At 28.0% G+C, this 18,952-nt stretch overlaps 2 protein-coding genes across 2 annotated transcripts; both read right to left on the reverse strand.

Moving 5' to 3' along the window:
* Positions 1 to 3,471: 3,471 nt before the first annotated feature.
* On the reverse strand, positions 3,472 to 9,556 carry LOC112689241 (THO complex subunit 4-like). The gene is made up of 5 exons (XM_025562845.1): positions 9,332 to 9,556; positions 6,685 to 6,825; positions 4,032 to 4,179; positions 3,869 to 3,973; positions 3,472 to 3,776 (listed from the first exon to the last, which is right to left on the reverse strand). Exons 1-5 carry the CDS (start codon positions 9,554 to 9,556, stop codon positions 3,625 to 3,627), a joined length of 771 nt encoding a protein of 256 aa, XP_025418630.1. The 3' UTR covers positions 3,472 to 3,624.
* A 1,256-nt stretch (positions 9,557 to 10,812) lies between these two features.
* Positions 10,813 to 12,153, reverse strand: LOC112688905. Its single transcript, XM_025562324.1, has 2 exons — positions 12,045 to 12,153; positions 10,813 to 11,267 (listed from the first exon to the last, which is right to left on the reverse strand). Exons 1-2 carry the CDS (start codon positions 12,151 to 12,153, stop codon positions 10,813 to 10,815), a joined length of 564 nt encoding a protein of 187 aa, XP_025418109.1.
* Between the last annotated feature and the right edge of the window lie 6,799 nt (positions 12,154 to 18,952).

Consider the following 18,952-nt stretch of genomic DNA (forward strand, 5'->3'; position numbering starts at 1 on the left):
ATCCTATAAAAATATACAAATTGAATTGACATTTGGGGGCTCGTAAAGCAATGTTGAGAGGTCAAGGGATACATGAATGAAAAAAAGGATAAGAAACGCTGAATTAGATAACTGATATATACATTTTACAGGACAGATGAAAAAAAATGAATTAAAAACGATAATTTTAAATATATTTGTAATAAAAGTCAATTATATGAATGTATAAGTAAGTAGTAAATAAATATAAAGTAAATAAAATAAATAATATGTTGGTATGTATATTTAAAAAGTTCGTTTCACGTTCAAACAGTCTTTTTTGATTATCTATCAAGACTCTGATCCCGAGATTGACGTAAAAACAAAGTTTAACTGTTAATATAAATCGTATTCGAAGAAAACGATTTATTACCATTTTTGTAATTTCTTAAAATGCTATTTGCTAATTTATTATAAAATAATATTGTAAGATTCTGCCATAAATGTCTATCACCGGTTTTTTGGAAGCCGTTTCTTATCCAATTACTTTTGCAGTCTCTGTGTGTGAGTGTAAGATAATTTTACACTTAAAAAACTGAAATAAAATTTACGCCAAATAAAATAAAAATAAGACTAATTTGTTAAGTTATTTCCCTGCAGTCTTCTTAAGAATTACAAAAAACTGACAAAAGAAACCAAACACTGTCAAAATATACCACCTGATCCAGTACTCAACATCGTTAATTCAAGAGCATTGGTACATTGGTTTCAAGTTAAAAGATCAACATAGTAGTATAATTCATTCGTCCCTGTATCAAATCTAACTTCTCATCAAAAAAAATTTTCGTAATTTTTAAACTTAAATATACATTATAATCAATAAATACATACAACCCAATCCTAAATTATAATACATTCAAATCTATGTAATTATTTACATTACGTATCTCTAACATTTCAATAAATTCAATAATATAATAAAATTCAGTTTAATCTCTAGGCTAGATAGAATACTAATGATAAAATAATATATAACGTTTATCTTTTACATATTTATAGTTAGTCATTATTGTGTACAAAAAAAGCACATCACCACTCTATTTTTTAATACATTTAAGTTATTCATACCAATTGAATACAAAAACTTGTATATGGTATTATTTATGAGGATTGCAAATGATCAGTTTTAAGGGGTTTAGTATAGGCAATAATTTTAGAACTTCCATTTAAGCCTTACATGTTTATGAGTAATAAGAAATCATTAGTGGGGATCGCATCACATGTATTTTTCGTACGTTTTTGACCAATAAGCGGTGTTAAATTACACATACAGTAAAACCTCGATATGACGGAACTTCGGTAAGATGGAAACCTCGGTATAACGGAACATTATTTTGATCCCGTTTCAAATTACATGCAATTAACTATCATCGTCAAAACGGAAACCCCGAAAAAATATCATGGTCCCAATCGATTTCGTCTTATCGAGATTTTACTGTACTTACAAATTTCCGATTTCAATTTTTAATACATCCATGAATTCTTTAACAAAATATCTAGGTTTTCTAGGAGGCCGATTTTCAATTTTAAAGGACCTTAAAATTAAGATATTTTTTTTAAAAATCTCATGAAATTATTGCATTATTTATATTTATTTTGGACATATCTAGTTTTAAATCAAAAAAAATGATTCCTATAAAGCATAGTCAAGAAGTTTACGAATTCAATCTTTTTTTCGAAATTACAATCGAAGTTCAGGAAGTATGTTTAATTCACTACTGCTTTTAGTAGTTTAAGAGTAAAAGAATATAAAAAAACAAACACCCCTCTCCCCAGATAAAAATTGTATCTATGCCACTACTCATTTTAAACAAAGCGGCTCCTCAGTCACATTTAAAAATGAAAAATATTGAACTTGTGTTTTTTTCTACCTAATATGACATCTCATTGCCAACCACTTGACCAAGGAGTAATCCGTCAGTTTAAGAAGTTATATCGTACGCAATTGTCGATTTGAATGACAATTCAAGTTAACCTATCAACGTGTTGGATGTAATTTACTGGATGTCTTCATTTACAGAAAATATTCAACCCGAAACAGTGAAGAAATGCTTTTTGCGGTTTGGCTTTAGGCACCGTGATAACAACGTTACAGACGTTGATGATCTACTTACACCAATAGAAGAACTTGGCAATCTTATTAAGGTGATTGACAATAAAATTACGGAAAATGACTACATAACACTAGACGATTGCATAGACTTAGGATGCTGATATCGAAAATTCATCTGATAGTATGGATATGTCTACACAAAATGAAGAAGAAAATGATGGGTCCGAAGATCAAGAAATTCCAAAAATAAGAAGTCTACGAGAGGTATTGGTAGCAATAAAAAACATACATAAATATTTCTTCTATCGAGGTACAGAATAGTTCATTGTTCTCTAACACAGTCCAATTAGAAAATGCCTTAACATATGAAAAAACTACGCCTGCAATTAGTAAACAAACTTAAGTAACAGATTTTTATCAGAAATGTTAGTTTTTATTTTTTCAAGATGTATTTAATTAATGTAAAAATAATATAAAATTAAATTATTGAATTTATTTATTTATTAAAAAAAATGTTTTCCTCTAAATAGCGGATAAAATTTCGGCGACCGAGAGTTCTGCTATTCAGAGGTTTCACTTCATTTCATTTTCGACATTTATTGATATGTGTGCGCGAGTACGAGAGTTGCTTTCATCTGCAACTCAACACATGTACAGTCATCTTCCTCTCTATAATGGCCGGGTTGTTTTATTTCTAATTAATAATTTTAAAATAATATTGTTTATCTGTATTCTGTAATCCTGTTATAGCCAGAGACAATACAGTCGATCAGTATATATAAGACAGGCAGACTCCTTTATCAATTCAAACATCTTTACATTTGTTAAATTGAATCACTACAAATACAATTTTTATCAGTCGCTAAAGTTGTTTTGATGAAAAATTAAAAGGGTTTGCCTCAACTAATGAAACACTATCAATGATTACTTTATAAATTTAAATTTAAACATTACTTGATTTGTTTTAGTCTTTAGTAAAACCATTGATACTAGTATTTATAATCAATGATAAAACATAACAAATTAAACTATTTAGATTTCTTTAGTTGTAGTATTCCACATGAATACATTTGTAATTGTCTTGAATATAAAATTGACTATTTTATTAATATGATTCATTAACAATTTTAAAAACTGATATTGAATTTTCTTTTTCACATGTAAATAATATTTTGGGAAAGAAAGTAACTGAAAACATTCATCAATTTAAATTTCAAAAATTAACTAGTAAGTATTAAAAAGTATTTCATATATAGTACAAAGAAAAAACAATTTGGCATATTTATATATAATATAAAAAAAAAAAAAAATTAAATTTAGGTATACCACCCAATTTATTACAATAGAAAAATGTATCTCATTCAAAATTTAAGGGGTAAAATTTACAAATTGGAAAGTAATTCAATTATATGAGTATAATTACAGGTCAAAATTACTATCAACCTATCAAGAAATTATCAAGTCATCTGACAAATAACTTAGTAACACTGTTTGAACTGTCGAACACTAGTTTACTTAAAAATATTAGAAAAGTCAAAAATATAAACATGAAATCAATTATTCTTGCTTTTAATAAAGCTATCAAGTTGTGCATCTAATTCATCTTTGTTTGGCATTTTTTTTTCGCTGTTCCTGCCACCTCTACCACCACGTCCTCTGGAGTTACCACGGGTATTTCCACGTTTGCCCCGGTTACCTCTCACCCCTAAAAAAAAGAGAAGAATTTGAATTATAACTATTATAATTTAATTTAAAATATATGAATAAATATATACAGAATACAAAATAAGAACATACCACCACGAATACCTCGTACAGGCAATGGTGCTGGTCTACTGAGACGAGTAGCAAGGTTGGCAACAGTTGACAAATCAGTCGCAAGTTCAATTTTCATAGGGCGACCTTAAATAATCAATAAAATTAATTAACAATAACATTATAAAATATTTAAAATACATACCATCAAGCGGTACATTATTATATTGACGTACTGCTTTTAATGCAGCATTTTTACTGTCAAATACAACATCAGCTGTTCCCAATGATCTACCAGATCTATCATAGTGAACTGTTGCAGTTTTCAATGGACCAAACTCATCAAATAGCTCCTGTAAAAAAAAAATATACATATTTAAACTAATATATAACACACAAATTAATCAAATTATAACATCCAAGCCAACACAAAACATTCATTCACAAGACAAAAGTTAAAATATTCTTAAATCCAGAAATTTATCAAGGAATATACAAGTATAGATTACTTTTTAAAAGTCACAAGTTACTGAGAAGAATTGACAGCAGCAATTTGTTTTAAACCATAGAGTAATATCATTACTTTGTAATAATCAATGCACTGTATAGCTTCAGAAGACCAATTGTTTTTAAGACGATGAAAATGTTGAGGATGTTACTTAAAAAATATTCATAGAAAATTGTTTTCTCTTAATTTATAATCTGGCTAGGACTGCTTACAAATTCTTGCAAATTATCTTCTTAAAATTATTGCAGCATCTTCTCAAATACATCTTCCATATAACTTATCTTTGTTTGGTTGTATTTATTTGAATAATAGATTTTCTTATTTTCAATGTGTAATGTTTGTATTTGTTTCAGTAAAAACATGTTTCAACACAAAATTCTTCTTCAGATAATTATATTTTAATGAATGAATAATCCTTTGGGGTTTTTTTTTAAATACTTATTTTCATCATATATTATTTATACATGATATAATTAATTTTAATCCATAACGATTATATAAATTGTTATAATTGATATTATATTTAAATCTTCATTCCTTGAACATAACAATACAGTATCTTCTTTGTGATGATCTTAAAATGTCCGTAGTTTCTTTTTCATTGTTTTAGTACATTTATTAAATACAATATATGAAAGAATTAAAGGGTGCACACCATAGAAGACCATTGAATTTAAGGACAAAGACAACAAAAACCAACAATATCTCTTCAAGATATTAATAATCAAGAATATCACACAATAATCAATAATTATTGAATTCCCAATAATTTTATTTTCATACCTCAAGTACCACAAAGTTATTTAAATAAAACATTACAGTTCAAAAATGAATGCTCAGAAATTAGTATTTCATTCATGGACATATAATTCAACATAACTATTTTACAGAATGATTTATCCAATAAAAAGTAAGTTTTTAATTTAAAAAAAATTAGCCTAATGGGATTTACTTAGCAAGAGCACATATTTTACAATTGTGTTAATATCAACAGGTACACCAAATGTATAATTTTGAATGTATATATCCATTGATGACAAATATTAGTGTTTAAAGATGTAGATGTATATGTTGTTTTGTAATCTTCTGAGTTCTGCTGTAGATTGAATAATAAACGTGGTTGATGTAGTATTGATTGTTATTTGTTTCTTAAACTTCCCAATTGATGCAAATGAGACACTTTCATAATGAAAAATAAATTGCTACAAATGGTGTACCCATAAAATTTAATTTTCAAACACAATGTGCATTACTTAGATAGTTATCAATTATTCAATGAAGCACTTGTGACTAACATAGTAGCTTAAGACATAATAATAAATGTAATGCTATGGAAAATGTCAAGCTCACCAACTCAGAAATGAGTTACTATGTAGTCAGAGGCTTATACTGAATACTGTTCCCAGAATAAAATTTAGGCAAGAAAAAAAAATTTTTTTTCTTAATAGAGTTGTAGTGATAACCGAATTCTTTTGTAATAATTTATCTTGAGTAGCCAGGTATAGAAATTAGAAAGAGAAAACATAGTCCATGGGTCGTTCTTGGACGGCTGTTAACACAAATGAAACCCAGACCTTGAGCCATAAGCGGATCTAACATGTGGCGAACATTCTATCTAGGTATCTTCAAGCTGCAATCGGCTGAAGATGCCTGGAAAAATAATGTTATCTATTTTATTTCACATTAATAATAAAATGAAACCTAGTTTTGTTCAGTAAAACACATTTCAGGAAATCTATCAACTTCTATTTTAACTTATCAACATAAAATAGTTTTATTTATATTTTGATGAATTGAAAAATTAATATACCAGAAGTTTTTTATAGCATATACTTATAATTGATTAACAATTAATATAATATTTCAATAATAAAATTCTTTTTCTTCTATTTAAAACGTCTTGTTCACTTACTCAAACACTATTATAGACAATGATACTAGAAAATATATATTATTAAAATTATTATACAGTTATTTTGTTTTTAGTATTTCATACTAAAAGACATTTTTCCTAAAGAGTAAATAAGTTTCATATTTAATTATAAATGAATATGGAGACATAAAATTTAAAAAATTTATAAAAAATAAACCCTATTAATATGAATATTTATGTTTTTGATTAAAATAAACTTTGGTTGGTAGTTTCATTGGCTTTTTATAGTGTTATTTATTGAGTTTATAGAACTAAGATATATTGTAATTGACTATACCTTAACATAGATATTAATATAAGAAAGTAAATACTTGTATTAGATCTAAAATTATCAACACTTATGTAAAACAGACATTAATAAGTGTTAATAGTATAAAAAGACATTAATTTAAAAATTCCTAAAATTTTTATTCAAACCTGTATATCTGTAGATGTAACTCCAAAGTCCAAGTTTGATATAACAATTTTATGAATATTAGTAGTTGAGAGACCACCTCTAATTTGCTGTCTTTTAGGCCCTTCATACATATCATGAGTCCACGATGCATTTACATCGCCCTAAATAAAAAAAATTAAAATATTAAAATATAAAAATAAAATTATATATTTTTTTATAATATAAAATTCATAAACATGGTATCTATATTAAATATGTACTACTGAACCTATTCGTTAATTTAAATTAACATAATGTATTAATAACAACATTTAATATAACAAACAATTATATACAATACATATGTTCACATTTATGAACATACTTATAATATAGTTTATTGTTGGTCCTCACAATGCTACTAGTAAATACATTAAAAGTCTTGATCAATTTAAGGATAAAAAAGTAATAGTCATAAGTAGGCTATGGACTTCTAGCATTTGCATACTTTTTTTAACTATTGTTAAATATAGCAGTGTGCGAAATAAATTTGTTTCTCAGTGCCATGATATCAGATCTAAAATTTGAATTCGCATATTTTTACATATTTGATAGATTTTGCAGGAAAGTGCACATTTTAAAATTGTTATGCTTATTTTGCATATTTAGACAAATTTTTTAAATTTAAAATTAAAAACTATAGATACATATTTCAACCAATCAAAAAGAAAAAATGTACTAAGAGGACTTAATACTTCCAGAAATATATGCTATCTGCAAACTACCTCTCATATATTATTATAATTTTTGTGCAAGTATAAATAATACTATAAACCCGTATCGACCGTATGTCGATAAAGATAATAGTCAATATAGAATAATAAATTGTTTGTTAAGTGTTCAGTTCAGTCGATTATTATCTGTCATTGTTTTTGCGTCTCGCAACCACACAACATGAATCATAAGAGTATTTTGTAACATTGTGTTATGCCGACAATAGTATACGAGTAGCAGACTACAAAGTTTTATTTCGGAATTTAAAGATACATCACATCCGATGAACACGTTTTATTTTGTGTACTATGTAGTCATTTTATTTTATTTATTTTTTTTTTTTTAATGCGTATAAATGCATATTATAATGCATATTTTGATGATTATAGAAACATATTTGCATACATATTTGTGTATTTTTTAGAGCTATAAGTCCCTATGCCTAGTCATAAGTATAAATTGACCATTGTTTTGGAGGCAATTTTCTTTTTAATTCATTGATTTTACAAAAGAATATAAAAATTTAGAACAAACAACTTGTTATGAACTGTATAACTTATAAATTAGTTACCCAATTTTATTATAGTTTGATACTAAATAGAAAAAGAACATATTAAAAAAATAAATAATAGGTACACAGATAATCAATTAATTACAAGGATGGTAATATATAATAGTAATTAACCTAACAGAATAGACATTCATGATTATCAATAATATTTTTAATTATTTTATAAGTTATAAATGTAGAACCTATTTTATATAAAAATTCCTTCAAAAATTCATTAAGTTGAATTTTCATCAACATTGTTATAAACCTTGGTCAAAAGATAATCATCAATTTTAACAAATCATTTGTAATTAAAATATATATTGTATCACTATATTTATATAAGTATGAATCTTCTATAAATATAATAATGAACAATAATTTATATAATTACATAGGGATTGTGTAAAAGTACGGTTTCCAAGCTATAATAGACTGCAACAATCGTACAATTCAATGTTATTTAAATAAATACCCTAGCATAGTTTCTAATGTGATTGACGTATGGATGTGAACAATAGTTATCACGACTGTCAATTACACTGGTCTAGGACTAATCACACTGTGCTCAAATTTTAATTTTTTTTTAGTTTTACAATGTCAATGTAAATACATAAAAATTGTTCAAAATTTAAATAGAAAAACTAAATTTTTTGTTTATTGTATTTTAAGTGTCCATAAATTAACACTTCAAAAGAACATTTTTTTCATAGTTAGGTATATTTTATTAACTGAATTTCTACTAAAAGATTATTTTGTAATTCATCTTCTTACTATTTTTCCAATAACGGTTGAATAATTTGGTTACTATTAATGATCATTTATTCCATCTTAGTAGTCTTAGTATAGTGCTGATTAATAGCATGAAGTATGTAGTTATTAATTTAAATTATTTATGTTTATACAAATATAGTTAAATAAATTATTAAATACGTCTGAACATTGCACTATTGGAAACCCATTTAACTTAACGCTGTAATGCTGTGTTTTACATAACACATTAAAAACAAGATAATATACAATGGCCAGTTGTTGCAACCAGCTACAGCTTGTAAACTGTACCTTAAGATGATATCTGCCTTCCAAGAGTCATGAGTAGATATCTATAAAAAAGTATTATTCTAAAAATAGAAATTCTAGATTAGGAAGGCCTGATCAAAGTTAGCACGAATTTTGCTAAAGATTCAAATAGCAAACAAGTATTAATTAAGGAAGGGGTTCAAATACTAGTTACTGCAATAAAAATAATTTTTTACAACTTTTAACGGATAATCCGTAATACTGAAGAACCAAACTCGACAAAGCCAAATTTAAATTACAGAATTTTCACAAATGGTAGTCACGTTTATTCACGTGTTTTTCACCTTCGAGTAAGGAGTAAATCCATTGGATCGCCTTGCCATGGATCTGCCCCTGCGCATAGGACCACCACCGCTTCCACCAGCTCCATTTGATCGGAAATTTGATGTTCCGCCACCGCGTTTACCACCACTGAATCCTCTGGAGCCGCCTTGTCTTCCACCCCCACGGCGTCCTCCGCGGGATGACGACCTTTTGTTCTTGATTAATTCGTCCAAACTTACGTCCATTGTGAAAAAATATAAAATTCCAAATCACAGATTCACAAACAGATCGTATGACGTTTGAATATGTAGGATATGGCAGATTCAGAAACGAAAACGTACGAGAACACGTTAGGAAAGCGTTAAACACAAAAATGGCCGGCATTCACAAAAAAAAACGAAATGTATTATGATCGCATTACACTACGTTCTCTATAGATACACTAAACGACGAGTGGGAGAGAAATAAACAAACATCCGGAACGTTTTGCGTTGGCTACACTGATCAAATTGGCGGTAATCATTTGTTCAACACAATTACATTTGTAATCGTAGAATGAAATTGATACAAATTTTATTATTCTCTTTAATAGTTTCCAAATTTGTTGTTGTGGTCATGAGCACAACTAGGGTTTTATTTTTTTCTTCTGATATCATTTTGGTATATGATTTATTTTTTAATTTTAATTGTACTATTATGTAAAAGATAGATAAATATTTGAAGGGACTAGACAAATATTTAGAGGAGCTAAGCCCCTCGCCCTCGCCTGATTGCTTTTATTGTGGAAGTCGTTTCGTTCGGATGGTTGACATACATTAATGGATGATACCAGAACATTACAGTTTTTGCGATGGAAGAGTCTATAATTGAAACAGGTTAGGTTGTAGGTTATTTTTAGGTTTTTTTTTTTTTAAATTACTTTTCCACAATTTTTTACGTGTATTTAACAAATATAATAAAAGAAGTTCATCAAATACATCATTAGAATCTGATTCAGAAATTAAATTTATTAAATTGTTTGCTATAATTTCACTCATGACTGGGTGAATGGTGACACGGAACTGCGTAGTAATATTACGCTCACATAGGTCATACAGTTTTTCCTGCGCTGCGTCTCCTGTGTCTCAATATGCACCCGGCTTAAAACTAGTTAAAGTGCCCGTTGCTGACGGGTTACAGTAAAAAGATATTAAATTGTTGAATAATTTTATATATATAAATAAATACAAAAGATGTATACATCGTTAGAATAATGTGCAATTAATGTATAGGAAAAACATAAAATGGAAAATAATTTAATTTCTTAAGTTTTAATTACATTTATAAAATATTTATACACGGGAAAAACTGTTAATATTTAACAAAAAAAAAAAAAAATGATAAAAAAATTAATTTCAACGAATGTGTGTATTATTATTATAGAATTTCTTTATAAACTATATTCATTGTATCTTTTTTGTTGTTTAGTATTATTTGTAATTTAACTTTTCAAAAGATCTAACTATGGATATGACAACATAAAGTTGACCATAACTAAATAAAGGTTGGAGTAGAATCCTACTTTATCCAATATTTGAACCTGTGCTTTGTTTATTGTCATGGCAAAAACTATTCTTATTAGAAATTGACGTCTGGTAAATGAAGAAGGAAGAGTAGAATATGACGGGGTTAAATTAATTCCAGGCAATAATATACCCTGACCATTTCCTTGGCCAGTTATAGATTCCAAGTTTGAATAATGATCGTACATATTTCGTACAATAAATCTTGTACCATTCATTAGATTGGACACTACATTTAAATTTCTCAAGAGTATTCCAATAGTAACTTGCTTTAGTACCAAACTGTGTGGAGGTAAACCACTTAAATGTAAACTATTTAAAAATTGTGTAGGAAACAGAAAATCGTCACATTCTTTTGACACTGTGTATAAATTTAAAATTGTTTTTTCTTGCCCTAATAACAAATTGACAGTTGCATTATTTATTTCATCACAGTATTAATTTTTTGGAGCAAGAATACCAAATTGTAAAAAAATAGATACATTTTTAAAATTAAAAATAAAATTTCCAAATACGTCTTTTATTATATCACTTGATAATAACAATCAGGGGCGTATTTAAGGGGGGACCGAGAGGGCCAGAGCCCCCTCCGAAATGAAAAACACCATTGTTAAAGACTGTAATTTTTAACATCGATATGTTTTAATGCTGAGGGTTTTCGAAAATTTGTCGCGACACTGAGAATGTTGCCTATGCGATAATTTAATATTTTATTTTTATAAATTATGTTTATTCCTTTAAGAAAATATGTGATGAATTTTGAGTGCTCTAATAAAAAAATTGTTTATAACTATATAGTTTTTATACTTTTAAAAAATTATAAATCATTAAATAAATTGAGTTTCTTATTTCTCTGATGGTGTAAAGACAGTCGAGAAGTCTTATAATGTTAAAGTAATTTTTGTCGTAATAGTGTGCTTCCTCTTTCTTTTCCCTCCGAAAACCAAATACACAATCGGCCCCCTCCGAAATAAAAAAACTTATATGTGCGACTGATAACGATGGTTTTATTTCAATTGAATATTCGCCCGAATCAGGATTTATTAGTGGGTATTCACCATTTCCAATTTGTATCAAAAACTTTGAAAATTCAATTTCATTTTGATTTACTCGCATATTTCTAAATAGTTAATAATTTTAAAATGTGGTCACATTGGAGTATATTTTATACAGTTTTGTATTGTAAACTGTCTAGAACCATGGGGGATAACTGGTAAAACTTGTCTAAAATCTTCTCCCAAGACAATAACTTTCTCATCAAAGGAAACATTGTTTTCCATTATATCTTTTAATAATCAATTAACAAGCATTAGCGCATATGCTTATGCCACAGTCGCTTCGTCATAAATAGCTTGATTTTCGAATAGCTCATGTCTCTTTGCTATTAATACAATCTTCAATGACGAAACTGAAGTATCTGTCAAATTCAAAGGTAATTTAAATCGACTATGTAATGTGCAACTTCCGGGTAACAACATTGCTGCTATTCCAGCCCAAGCAATCGGAATTACATCATAACCCATTTCTATACAATTGTTAATGAGACATTTGTAGACAAATGTTTTCCCTTTACCACCAGTAAACAAATATGCGGTAGGATAAATAAAATAAAACATGCGGTAGGAACATAGGCGCAATTAGAGCCCAAATATTGGGGTTGCTGAAATTACATAACTTGCACTAACCCGTGAGAGGCTACGCCAACACTTACTCTCCCCCAAGTACCTTATCTCAATTTAATCATTAAATGTATCATAACAACACACATACACAAATATTTTAATTTATAAATATTAACAAGTATAAATTGTAACATACCTATTTATTTCATTATATTATTTTATACATATTTATACATTTTATATATAACAGCACTAAGAAATAAACAAATTAAAAAAATATTATACAATATACAACGTATAATATTTATACTGGTATTATCTTGCAATGACTAGTGAAATATTTTTCAAGTAATTTTGATCATGTAATTAACTAATAGTCATGAACAATTCATTTTTCTGATAAAAGGATCAAATAAAAATAACTATATGAAATAAGAAGAACACTATTTTTTCACACAATTTTTCAATTATTAATTTTTTAACTGGAGGTGCTAAATTATAGCCCGGGGGGTACTATAGCACCCCCCGAGCACTCCCCTAGTTGCGCCTATGGGTAGGAACTCTTGTATTTTCAAGACTCACACATTTCATAATTGTATTTATAATATCACGTTGTTCTTGATTTGCGCTATCAATTAAATCACGTTGAATAGGTAATTGTAATGTATCTTGTTGATTTGATTCGATATTTATTATAGCAGCATTATATTCGAGTAAACCAATTGATGTCAATGACTCCCCATCAGTGGCGTGTCATACATGTGTGCAATGTGTGCAAATGCCACGGGCCCTCGGCCCGTGGGGCCGTGGGGGGCCCATTATTGATCAATGTTCCTCAAAAAAAAAGAATTAAATAAATACAGTTAATATGTACGAAAAAGTAAAAAAATTGTTTTCAATTTTAAAAGATTTTCATTTTCTCAAATCTGATATCATTGTTATAATCTATAAAATATATAGATATTGTATTTCTGTGATGTACCTACTGTATTTCTGTGACGGCGACTAAACGTTATTTATAGCAATCTGTTTCCCGTGGTTTTTCGTTATCGCCTTGTCGATTTTGCTTATCCATATTATTTTTATTTTTATTTTTTTTGTATTATGTATACCGGTACACGTATAATATAGACGTCTATGACATGAATTTACGCGATTAAATATTATTGTATTACTTTTGTTGTATTATTTTGTGATAGTGCGATACTCAGTCTTGTTCTTTATCGTCGTTCAGTGTCTATTGAAATAATTTACAAAAAACTCAATAAAATATTGTATTTTATTAATTACTATTATAATGGCATCAAAATCTGCCAGTGGTGCTGCGAAACGCAAAATAAAAAAAACAAAGAGAAGAATCTGTTAAGCGGATGCCGAAAATTGACACATATTTCAAACAAAACCACGAAGAAACAGAAGAGCAAGATATTGATAACCCAGGTATTTTATTAAATAAAATTAAAACTGCCAGTAATTCCGTCTCAGAACCAACTGCAACATCTAGTATTGACACTATTAATACTAAAAATGTTGAACCTAATATATTTAACAGTTTAATCTGTGAACGTTTTCCTACTGACAAAGTTCATTTTAAAGAACCACTCAGTTACCAAGAAAAACGTTTTATAATTTCTCAAGGCCCTTGTCAACCTAAGGGTCCATTTCCAACTGACAGTGATAATTCTAGATCATTTTCAGAAAAATTTTACTATTTTACAAATCAGGCTAATATTACTTTAAAACGTGTATGGCTATGTTACTCATTAACTTTAAATAAAATATATTGTCAATGCTGCTGGTTGTTTTCTATACAAGATAGAATTAGTTCATCTTGGGTTACGGGAAATAATGATTGGAGACATCTAACTCAAAATATTAAACGCCATGATAATTCAAATGATCATATTCAATGTTGTATTGTATTTGCGCCTAAATAAAACTATTTCCGAGGAAATGGAATTATCTATTCAAAATGAATGTAACTTTTGGAGACAAGTATTAGATCGGGTTATAAATGTCACATTAACATTAGCTACATCCAACTTGTCTTTTAGAGGTCACCGAGAAACAGACTTGAGTAAAAATAAAGGCAATTTTTTATCAATAATTACCCTTATTTCAAAATATGATCCCATATTAGAAAATCTATTGAGTATGCCAGTTGGTAAGGGTACAGCAAATTATTTAAGTAACACTATTCAAAATGAGATTATTACTTTACTCGCAAATACGATATTAGAACAAATTATTTTAAGTATTAACCGATCACCATTTTTTTCTGTCATAATGGATACTACTCAAGACATTAGTAAGATTGATCAACTAAGTCAAGTTATTCGATACGTTTCGGTTATTTCAGACTCTGATGGTAATCCTAAGACATTGCAAATAAATGAATCATTTATTGGCTTTGTAGAAATTGTTGACCAATCAAGTGCTGGTTTAGAAGAATCTATTATTAATTGTATTACAAAAAATAATTTAAATTTGTCAAAACTTCGTGGTCAAGGGTATGATGGGGCTGCCAACATGAGTGGTGTATATTCAGGTGTCCAGGCTAGGTTAAAATCTAAACAAAAATTGGCTACATATATCCATTGTGCTTCACATAATTTGAACTTAGTTCTAAACGATGCAATGAATTCATCAACGGAAGTAAAAACTTTCTTTGGACTTGTGGAAAAAATTTATACATTTTTTTCAAATAGTATTAAACGTTGGCAATTACTTTTATCTTCAGAATCATCAGATATTTCAATTACATTAAAAAGATTATGTACCACTCGTTGGTCATCAAGGTATGATTCTTTATTAGCTATTCGACATCGTTACGTTGATATTTTAAAATGTTTATCGCAAATAATTCTTAGAAGCAAAAATAAGGACGAAATATTTGAAGCAAATTATTTAAAAGTTCATATGGAAGATTTTCAATTTATATTCAGTGTAATTTTCATTGGCAAAATTCTGGAAACTGTAAATGTTGTATCAAAAGCTCTTCAGTCTCCTAAACAAGAACTGAGCACAGTAGTTTCTTTGCTGAATTCTGCGTTGATAAAACTCCAAGAATATAGGTCACAATACAGTGATTTTTTCGAAATAGCAGTAGAAATCGCAAAAAAATGGGGTGTACCACAAAAATTTCAAGAAAAAAGAACCCGAAGAGTAAAACGATTTTATGACGAAATCCTCCAAGATTATTGTTTTACTTCAGCAGAATAACATTTTAAAATAAATATATTTTATTTAACATTGGATAATGCAATAATACAATTAGAAAAACGTTTTACCAGTTTAAATAACGTATTCAAAATATTTGAAGTTATTCAACCGAATTCGTTAATTAATTTAACAGACGAACAAATTTATAACTCCGCTAATAAATTGGTAGAATATTATGATTCTGATTTATCTAATGCTCTTGCTGGTCAAATTTTATCGTTCAGATTTTGTTTTAAAGAAGAAATTACAAAACGAACATCGGTAAAAGCAATTACTGAATTACTTGTAATAGAGAACCCCACATTAGCAACAACATTTTCTGAAATATGTACAGCATGTATGTTATTTTTGACACTCCCTGTGACAGTTGCTACAGCGGAACGTTCATTTTCAAAATTAAAATTAATCAAAAATTATTTACGGAGCACAATGTGTGAAGAAAGATTAAGTGGACTTGGAATTTTATCTATTGAAAATGATCGAGCTCGTCAATTAAATTTAAAAGAAATAATTAATAATTTTACAGAAAAAAAAGCACGCAAACGAAATTTCCATTGAATTATTATTATTTTAGTTTTATCGTTATTTATAGAATATGTTATTTTATTTGTATGGAATTTCATCTTATTTTATATGTAATTAAAATTTTAATAAAAATAGAAAGTACCTGTGTAATTGCATAAGATTTTAGAATTTTAGAAAAAAAAAACTCTTACTTTAAATTTGAATTTATGTATCTATGTCTAAATATTATTTAGAATAAAAAGTTGAAGGGGGGGGGCCTTTTTTTGGTTCTGCACACAGGCCCATCTTTGGGATAAACCGCCACTGCTCCCCATGCAATTTTAATGTTGCTGAAATATCTGATAAAGTTTTTTCATAAGTAATAGTGGCATTAATACAAAGTGTTCACTCATTGCATGTTTAAACGTTTCCCATAAAACGTTAGCGTTATAAGGTCTCTGAAAAATACATATACAGTTTACTCTCGATTATCCGCTGTCTTCCACGGAATCGTCTACATACTTATATGTATACAAAAAAATAAATACGTATTGTATATTGGCTAATTTTTCTAAATTTCTTACTGGAGGAGAGAATGTTGACGAAGAAAACATTAATGAGTGGATAAATTGTGATGCCAATGATCCAGGATTTGAGCGTCTTAGTGATGAACAAATAGTAAGTGGAGCATTAGGTACAGTTTCGGAAAGTGAAGGTGAAGAAGAAGAAAACGATGGAGTAAATGAAGTAAAGCAAGTGAGCCATGAAGCAGCTCTAAAACATATAGACGGGATCATTAGATATCTAGAAGAACAAGAAGATACAACTCTGTGTGACAAAATGTTATTAAAAAAACTTCAATCACAAGTTAAAAAGATGAGTTTTCAAACAAAGAAACAATAACTTGTGACTGATTTTTTTGCACATAAATAATTTATAATTTTTATTAATTTTTCATTATACATGTACATACATGTAGGTATATCTTTTTTAATAATACATAGTAATAATAATTTTCAATTTCAATTTCCAATTTAGTTTTTATTATAAAATTTAATTTTGCGGATTATCCGCGGAATTCGTTTATCCGTGGATGTCCTGCCACCCTATTCCACGGATAATCGGGAATAAACTGTATATGCAAACATTTTTCGAATTTGCTTGGGCTTTTGAAAAATTGAGACTTCAATTAAATAACGACTCTGAATCATCTAATAGCAAATTTCGATTTTTAGCTGCATCTTTAAAGGTAGAAAATGTTATACCATTATTATGGTCGTTATTATAACGTCGTCGAATGATTTAGTAAGTATTAAGTAATCTCAGATAATACCGTTCGCCATCAGAAGGTTATACTTGGTAAATTTTGCCAATGACTGGCTGATATTTAACCCGTTTTTCTTCGTTTTATAAATATATATATTTATATTTTATTTACAAGTTATATGGGAAACTTTGTAGTATCAGGTCATTTTTTTAAAAAAAATTTTATTGATATTTCGGTGATGGAGATGGGGTTTGAACCTCTAAAAACCCACTGCATTCGCGCTTGTCATCCAACAAGTGCTTATATTTTTGTTTTGAAACAATTAGCAACCATGCGTTTTAAAGCTCGGACATCTAAATAGAAGTTTAAGCTATAATCTATTTTATATTGTAAATTTAATAAATTGACAGTATAAAGTAGAAAACCTATTGGCAAAAGTTTTAGGGAAGCGAATATTCACCATAACTAAAACCCTTCTTATATTTAATGAATGCTTAGCTATCCATCGTTTTAAAGTTAAAGTTAATTTATCTTGGTTAATATAAATTGCTTAATATTTCGAAGATTTCAACATTAATCATCTTCATACGTAGTGTCAAATATTTTACAATTTATTTTTTCTGAAATCAAGTTTTTATGTGTACAAGAAATAAAAAATAATACAACAAAAGAATCAAATTAAACGTCGAATTAAATTTTTCCGTGGATAATAATACTATATTTTATAATTGAGACGTTTAAGACTTTTATAAACCGAAATATTTCTATATTTGATCTATATTTCAACATGATAATTCAAATCATTGAATCTTATGCCACGTGTGGTTAGATACTATATAACACTATTAACGTTTTTTTTTTTTTTTTAACTCGATGTTCGATTAACTCCACGCTAATAATGATAAATCCATTAGCTTGGATAATAGTGATAAATCCACCTTGACTTCACGGTTATATAGGTACACGGGTACTATTTTGATGTAAATCGGAACAGTAGGTGAAGTTAAGAAAAAAACTATTGCTTTCAATTTGTAATCTATGTTTATTCCACGAAAAATGATTTTTAGTAATTATATCATTTTCCTTTGTAAATATGCCAAAAAATAGTTTCTCATTCCTAAACAGAATGACAAATCTATGGCACTATAATTTATTTAAATGCTCTAATAATAGATTATAAAATATCACTAACAACAGCGACCACAATGATTTCTTGTAAATTATATGCTATAATTAGTGGCGTAGACAGGGGGTTTGGGTGTTGAAACCCCCCTCCCATTGCCTTTCTACATCTAATAAATAGATTATTTATATTATAAACTTGTATTACTTGCAAACATTTGTATTAGCAAAAGTATTTGGTATAAGTTTGCCACTAAGTAAACATCTCCAAACTAAAAATATAGATTTGATTGATGTTATTGAGAATGCGGATGGTGTTATATGAATTATTGAAAATATTAG

The sequence above is a fragment of the Sipha flava genome, unplaced genomic scaffold (genome assembly GCF_003268045.1).
Source record: "Sipha flava isolate LNK unplaced genomic scaffold, YSA_version1 111_pilon_pilon, whole genome shotgun sequence".
Taxonomy (NCBI): Eukaryota; Metazoa; Arthropoda; class Insecta; order Hemiptera; family Aphididae; genus Sipha; species Sipha flava.